The sequence below is a fragment of the Apteryx rowi genome, unplaced genomic scaffold, assembly GCF_003343035.1.
Source record: "Apteryx rowi isolate R43461 unplaced genomic scaffold, aptRow1 scaffold_200, whole genome shotgun sequence".
NCBI lineage: Eukaryota > Metazoa > Chordata > Aves > Apterygiformes > Apterygidae > Apteryx > Apteryx rowi.
Window position 1 is genome coordinate 1,102,467 of NW_020448309.1, and position 8,326 is coordinate 1,110,792.

General features: G+C 47.3%; 1 protein-coding gene across 1 annotated transcript in view; it reads right to left on the bottom strand.

The window, feature by feature from the left end:
* Positions 1-6,477: 6,477 nt before the first annotated feature.
* RABIF (RAB interacting factor) overlaps positions 6,478-8,326 on the bottom strand; it is a 2,164-nt gene continuing 315 nt past the window's right edge. Inside the window, exon 2 of the mRNA XM_026063802.1 lies at positions 6,478-8,045. Within this exon, the coding sequence (XP_025919587.1) occupies positions 7,789-8,045 (257 nt within the window). The 3' untranslated portion in view covers positions 6,478-7,788. The remainder of the gene's footprint in view (positions 8,046-8,326) is intronic.

Genomic DNA, 8,326 nt, shown 5'->3' on the forward strand with positions numbered 1-8,326 from the left:
CCTGGCTCACGAGCAGCTCAACACAAAATTGTTATTTATGCTGAGATGCATAACAAACAGAAAAAGGGTGTAAATCTGGCTTTTATCAAAACCCTTTTCTATTCCTCTGCGCTTTTATGGCAAGTTACGCTCATCTGCCGTGGTTTCTTTCCGTGTCCCCCAACAGCTGTAAAGTACTTCGTGGTTTTAGGCAAAATACTTGGTGGTTTAGTGTTCCTTTGATTCTAGGCTTTGGCCTTTATTAACCTGGCTTTGTGGGAGGCAGAGAATCATTTTCTTGCACTATTCATTTAAAGACCCTGAAGCTATTTCCTCTCTCTTACTGTTTCATTTCCTCATACTTTTCTTGTTTCTGCCAGGGAGTATAATGTCAGGCACATGAAATGACATATAGAGAATATTCATAATACATTACAGACATCCTCCTTCATCCCAGACATCCATACATTACTGTCTTTGTGCTGGTACGACAGTATCTATTCACACAGCTTAATAGTTTTGCTCTTGTAGCTCTGGTGGTCTAAAGATATAAGCAAGGCGAGATGTGTAGGAGAGAGGTGATGCCAAAGCTACCTCTCCTAGCAAAATTGGCCTTGCTTAATCAAGCCATAGTCCTCCGCTGAACTCTGCCGAGCTCCTCACTTTGATACGTGGTGGCAGCAGGTTCCACAGATGCACTGAGCTGCAGATATAACAAAAGTCTGACCTTAAGCCCTCCTCTCTGCCTACGTGATGACTAGCCGAATGGCAGAGATACAAAATACAGTGGGGAGGCTGACAGCAAAGTCCTCTTCAAAGCTACTGTGAAATGAATGCACAAGAAGGGATTACCTCCTGAAAAGAAGACATGGCTTGTCTGTTCAGCTCCATGAAGAATGAAAGGGACTGGACACCTGGTAACTATAAAAATATTACAGTGTTATTAGGACACTTGAACTATGGCTGCTACTGGGCACAGGGCTGAAGAGAGTCTTTACTCTAGCTGAATCCCACAGCAATGCTTTCAATTAATTTGCAGTCAGGAGACACTCTCCTTTTCTTCCATTGTAGCTGGGAGACTACAGCCAAGAACACTACTCACAGGGCCACAAGAACTGCAAACAAAAGGTATCCTTACTGTATGACCCTGCAATCAAGGACCTGCATGCCCACTTTGGAGAGCTTTCCAGATGTTAATTTGTGTGCTCAGCCTTCTCTTTCCAGTATGTAGTTCTCATCAATCTTTTATGTAGTTCCGAAGACTGATCTCGTTACAACTTGTTTAGCTCCTCATCTACTTGACTCTGCTGCCCTGGCTTCATCTCCTGGCCTCTCCTCTACTTTCTGCTCTCTTCTTACCCTCGTGCATGATTTTAAGCCAGTTATTACTTCAATGTCCATGTTGTCTTACCAGCTCTGCTGAAGATGACATCCATTAAGAGATGAACAATCACGGAGACAGCTTTGGGAGCAGTCAGGCCCAGAAACCAAGACCTTTTTGCTGACTTGCAGAGCTGTGGGAAGAGGGAGTCTTGAATTCCAGTCTCTGACCCAAGCACCACCTACCTACTTCAGTGAAATGCACTTCTCACAGTACCTTAAGGAAGGAAAGGTTTTGGGGCTGTGAACCAGTCTTGATGCCCAAGTGTCAGAGTGGAACAGGACTTGTTTTTCACTGTTCTAAATACACTTAGATTTATGATAGATAAACATCTGACGGAAGCAAACAGTCATGCCATAAACCCAGCTTGGGAAGCCATCAGACAGAATTTTTATTATTGACCCCACTCAAAAGCAGCACTGAAGAAAGGCCTTAAGTGCCAAGGATCTCACATGCTGCTCTGCCTGGTCCTCGCCCACCTCGCTGGTGGGATCAGCTGGGCCAAGGGGAGTGGTTTTATTAGTCAGGGTTCTGCCTCTCAGCAATGGGACAGCTTAGCACAGGGTGGGTCTTACAAGTCAAGTTGTATTCAAAGAACAGAATCTATTTTCAAACTATTTCAAAAGCAACCTGCAGGGAGAGATAAGGGTTTCTGCCTGTTCTTGTTGTTGATAATAAGGAAAGATGGGCTACAAGATGAGCGTTGACAGGTCTTGTGTATGTGCTTCCCATATCTGGAGTTTGGCTGTCTACCCTTTTTTCCTTAGAAGCTCCTGCAGGCAACTGGAAAAGTTTTGAAACATGGAAGATACAAAGCAGTGAAAAGATTGTTTTTTGTGGGACTATGCAAATTTTTTCTTTGTTCTTATTAACACAAAAGCTGTTTAACTCTTTGGATAAACTAACTCCCGAACCTCAGCATTACTGTCTGTTGCATAAACGCAGCAGAGCTTCTGCTTTCGTCCCCTCTAAGGTGAAGCTTGCTAACTGTAGACATTCTTCCTCTAAAGCTTGGTTAACATCACATGGAACTGCCTAGGCTTGAATTCCACAAAGTGATACAACTTTTCTCCTCTTCCTCAGTACTTTTGCTTCTACCCTTCATTCTCACTTAAGCTCTCAGGATACACTGTCACCCCAGAGTGAGCCCAGGTGATGGGCTCCTGAACATCAGCAGTCAAACTGCAAAGCTCTACTGAATGGCTGTGTCTTCACTGGCACCACGTCCCTGTCTTTGCTACTTGGACTTCAAGGATTATTTCAGAGCCTCTTCATGCTGCAGGAAGCCAGTATCCTACCTGAGGTTGAACAATCCCAAGATCTCACGGTACAAAGGTTTCCACCGGTGAATTCCCAACAAGCCTTTCTTTCTGGCATTTCCACAATCTCCAAAAATCTTCATATGTGATCCTACTTCATATGTAAGAGTCAGCAGGAACCACAAACCTGGGTCCCCTGGAGGATGCTGTCATTTAGCTTATCCCACCTCTCACACTAGACAGGCAGGAGGAATTTCTGTTCCTCACCACCTCTGAGCACTGCCCCACTGAAGTGGATTCAAATTGCTAGTCTGCTGATTTGGAGAAGGGTTTTGATCTGAGGTCTCCCAACTCTCCAAGAAGTGTTTTGAAGACTGGGAAAAGCTGTTTTGTGCTTGCTGTCACTCTTGAGATAGTTTCATGCTGCTTAACTTGGTGCAAGAGTGGACTCCTGCAAAAGTAAAGTCCTGTTCCCCTCTCTTCACCACATGCTCCCATCATTTCTCTTCCATCAGATCCAACAGCAGTAGGACACACAGAGTGAGTTGGATCAACTGGCTGATCTGACAGCAAATGAACTCATCAAAGAATAAAGTTCTCTTTTGGACCCAGGTCACTTTGGGGTCACATAAGCACTAGATCTCATTGTGGAGGTAAGAGAGGGAATACTTGACTGGGCTGAAACACAACTGCCTCTTTCAGGAGCAGTCTGGAATAACACCACAGTAGGTGCAACTTAGAGCCACATATTTATTCTCTCCTGGGGATGCTGCTGCACCTTGCAAATATAGTTAAACTGCCCTGGAACAGAGTCTCCCTCTCCATCTAGATGTATGATCCAGCCAATTGGGCTGTGAGGGCAATCTCCCTCTCATAAATAACAGCCTCTGAGCAAAGCAGGTCTATTTGATAGAGGTTTTTCAAAGAATTCAGTCCAGAACCTTACAGTAATAAAAATTTCACCTCAGCAGGGCACTCTAATTTCTAGATTACTGGGTGAAAAGACACTGCTGTGACTGCCTGAAGTCCCTGACTTCAGGAAGAGGGCTTACAGCACTGAGGAACCTTAGACACACACGCACACTGCCATGGGAGAATAAAACACTAGAAATAAGAGCCTTAAAAGCCAGAACAAGGCACCTTCCCTGGGAACCTGCAGGAAAGACTGATGAGAGACCTAAACACTGCCCTTCTCATGGGGCTCAGGACTCCTTCCACATGGGATTCACAGCCATGACCTTGCTCACCCAATATGCTCATGGTGTCACTTCAACACTCCTTTCACATGACAGGTCTAAAACACTCATGTCTGCTGCAGACCAGCATCAAATCTGCCTTATGAGACCTGAAGCAACCTCTCTCACCCTCCTGAGAAGCATCACATGAACTGGTTATGGCTTCTCACATGCAATGACTCTTTTCTGTCTCTAAATGGGGAACAATATCAGAGGTTGAGAAACTCGCAACAGCCTCTTGGTTAAGGAACTCATCAGGGAACACAGAAAACACGTTAAGGTCTTCAGAGTGGGGCTTTGAAACTAATGGCCACGCATCTCATACAAGTGCCCTCTTGCTGTGTTATAGTTGACAGAGAGGGTCCAAACCTCCCTGCCAGCTGTACCTTGCCTGGGCCCAGGCCAAGAAGCATATTCATCTCAAGCTCTGGGGGTGAAGGCACTGTTCTGACTCTTCTAGTCCAAGCTAAGTACTTGGCTGCTTGACACATTCAAGATTTGGATGGCTGTAGAAACTTTACTAGCAAAGTCCTAGACATTAGGGACTTCAGGTATTCACAGGGATAGGAAGCAGCTGGGGCAGTCGGGAAGAAGAAGGAGGATTAGAGGATCTGAATTTTGGAACTAAGGTTTCAAAAGTGGAAGTCAGGCTTATGTCTCCTTGTAGGTTGAGCTCTAAGCTATGCTCCCCTCTTTGATATTTCTAGCATCTGTCTCTGGCTGCTTCTCACTCAGCATGGCAGCTTTCCAGACCCCATTTTTCATTGCTCACATTGTTCATGCACTGTACAGAGAACCTGAGATTTCACTTGGGAGTGTGTTAAGTCAGGAAGGCGGAAAGATGGCTCTAAGTTAAGTGTTACAGTGCTGAGTTATTACAACACTGAGCAATTAAAACCAGGCCACAGAAAACACTAGCTCTGCCACTCCTCATGGAAGGGAAGCCCAAACCCACTTGTGAAACATCCCTGGAACCACAGCAGCTCAGACCAATTCATGAGAGCAGCAGACACTTCATCTCAGAAGCAGAGGTGACCTCCGTGGGGACAGGGCAAATATTTAATGGTGATAAGCACTTCAGCTTTGCAAATTTAATCTGTCTGTGCAAGTCTGTCAGAGCCCTAAATCCCAGTAGTGAAATAAATCCCCTTTGCTTCCAAAGATCTTGCTTTTGGTTACATTGGTTACATTATAAAAAAAAACAAAAACCACCCCAAACCCATGCTGTTCAAATAAACAAAACTCCAAAAGAGTTTGGACTGTCTCGCAAGATGGAGGCACCCTCTTCGTTATTTATTGCTTCCTCTTTATAGCTGTCATATTATCTGTTTTTTGTTTTCCTTCCAGGTGGTGGCGAAGCTACCACACCACCAGCACCTCAGACTCATCCCAGCGTCACCCACAGATGATTCCCCAATATCAGGATTCCACATGTACAGTTCTTTGAGATGTGCCATTTACTCAGCATTAATCAAGCTGATCTCCACAAGCCTGTTCTGCACAATACTGTATTCAAAGAGCAGCTATTGTGCCGTACTTTTTATGGATTAATAACATGGATTATAAAGTAGGTATCACAGGTCAAAACAAATGTCCCTGTCAGACAAGCAGTCTAAGCGGAACTGTGAAATTAAAGTGACACGATCCCACTATTTCTTTGTGCCTGTGCAGAACCCAGACAAACCTCTCCTTGCTCTTCCAGGTAGACTTGATGAACTTGTTCAGTTAGCAGGCTTAGGGCTAAATCATGAGGACAGGAGGAAACAAGCAGAGTTTTCATGTCAAATGCACGCATCAGGCAAGGACATAGGACAAAACTCATCCCCCCAACCAAGCAAGAGCCTTAATCAACAGATTACAAGGTTATGTTCTCACTGGCTCCCATCAATAAATCTTGACGGCTCACAGGACAGGTTTGTAAGAGAGCAGCCCAAGAACAGCCTACATCTTGGTTGTTCAGGCACTCAATGCACAGCTTTACATCTAAAACCTTTATGCTTTCATATTAAGGCAGAGTCTCCAAATCTTAAAAGTGCAGGTGCTCAAGCACCAAAAAAAGGAAGGACTCATTTCTCCCTCATCTCCTGTCTTCAGCTCAGACCAGGATGCCATTCTGGATCATCTGCCTGAGCCTGTGCCCACCTTACAGACTCCTGCCCTGCCAGCAATGCTGTTTTAGTAAAGAGGAGTGAGGCAGAAGTCTCTCCTGCAAGCATTAATAAAGTTTAACAGTGTTGCTTCTTAACAGATCTTAATTTTGGTGGTGCACAAATACAACTAAATGATCCCAGTCCAATGACAGTTGTGCCTGATAGCTGCATTCATACCAAAAATGTTTTATTAGCACATTGTACTGATACACCCACTGCAGTAAGGCATGCCCTCTGTAGATGTGACCCAAGACTATCACTATAAAACAGCTGTATTCAAGGGGTTGCAAACTGAGAATGGAAACTGGGCTGCAAATGCCAAAAGATAAAGACTTTGAGAACCATGGCTGCTGCAGCTTTCTTTCAACTTTCTGTCAGTTCGGTGCCCATCTTTTAAAAGGTGGAGGCCAGAACTGGATGCAATATCCCAACATTGCTTTTACAAGCAACGTTCACAGAAAATAAATTGCCTCCTGAATTCTCTGTTTAATACACACACAACTTTTTTGACATTTTTCAGTACTGAGCACTCATTCAGTTGCTTGTCCAATGATTCAAATCTTTTTCAGGATGGAATCTCCTCATTCGTGGTTCCTGGACATACTATGATCTTGCACGTGGCTACAATTTCTCTGAAAAGCTGTAGGATTGCTTTATACAACATCAATCTTTATTTGCCATTCCATCAGCCTATGCTGTCTGCAAGCTCTTGCTGTACCTTAATTTATTTCCAAATCCTTTGTTAATAAAACTGCATATGATGTCAGTTAAAATGCCTTACACACGCTTTAGGTGCCATATATTTTTTATAGGTTACAGTTGTGAACTAGGACAAGGTTTTACAGAACCTAATGGTTAGGATTATGGGCAGGGAACATCTCTTTTGAAAATCAACAGAAGATACAACCTTAAACCCCTAACTGCTTTGGCTGTAGTTCAGACAATTTAAGCTGCCACTACAATTCAAAACAGTCCTGTCCTCTTAGTCCTCTTGTCCTTGTGCCACCATCCACATTTGCATAGCTGTGTCACAAACTGATCAGCCTGAAAGATATCCTAGCACACCTGAAAAACAAAAGTGGCTTTTACCACCCTGCTCATCTGGAAGCCACGCAAATGCCCATGGTGCACAAGGAAGGGGTCACAGAGAGCAGCCAGGGTGGCTTGCAGCCACTTCTAGCAAGTGTCAGAATAAGCTATTTGGCAAAATTCTCATGGTGAGCAATCCCTGCTGGCACTGCAGGTCACAGGCAACTCTCCCACCAGGGATGTCCTCCCCATGTGGGCTCGAGCAAGGGAGCCAGTAGTGCCAATGCTGCATTTCTTGGTGCTGGTCTGTCAAGTCTGTGGATCGGTGAGCTGGGCTGTGGAGCAGCCAGTTGGGCTGTGGGTCAGTCAGGCCATGGGTTAGCCAGGCTGTGGTCAGTCAGCCAGGCCGCAGTTCAAGTCAGTCAGATGCGGGGTAGCCAGGCCGTGGGCAGTCAGCCAGAAATGCTGTGAGTTGGCCAAGCCATGGTCCTTCAGCAGAGCCTCGGATCAGTCTGTCAGGCTGTGGGGCAGCCAGGCTGTGGTCAGTCAGCTAGGACGCGGAGCAGGCAGACGTGGATCAGTCAGTTGGGCCTCATTCAGTCTGTCAGGCGGTAGAGCGGCCAGGCCGCGGGGTGGCTGGGCCTCCTTCAGGCTGTCAGGCAGGATTCCCGGTGGCCCAGCCCTGCACCCTGAGCAGGTGCCAGGGCCACAGTCCCATCGTCCTCATCTCCAGCCTGCCCGCCGCAACATCGGCATCACTCGTGGGCCACACGCTCCAGTGCCACGTAGAAGCTCTCCTTGTCGTCGAGGCAGTGCCAGCCGATGGGCCCCGCCTCGCAGTCGGCACACACCAGGAACTTGACGTTGCCCACGTCGCGGGTGAAGCCCACGTTCTCGAAGGAGAACATGTCGCGCACCAGCCAGTGCTCCCGCACCACGTCCCCACCGCTGCCACCGCCGCCACCTGCTGCTGCTGCCGCCTTCTTCCGCATGGCGGGCAGGAGGAGCTGGGGCAACACGCACATCACGCCCTGCCCCAGGGCGCTACACCCCATCCACTCCGCCCTGCAGGGGTGCTACTCCCTGCCTGCCCCGGCCCCGGGAGGGGGGGTGCTACACCCCAGCCCCAGGGGAACTACACCCTGCCCACTCCACCCTGCAGGGGTGCTACACCCTGCCCGCCCCGGCCCCGGGTGGGGGCGCTACACCCCGCCCACTCTGCCCTGCAGGGAGCGCTACACCCCGCCGGCCCCGCCCCCAGGGCCGCCCACGCCCCGCCCACCCCCAGGGGAC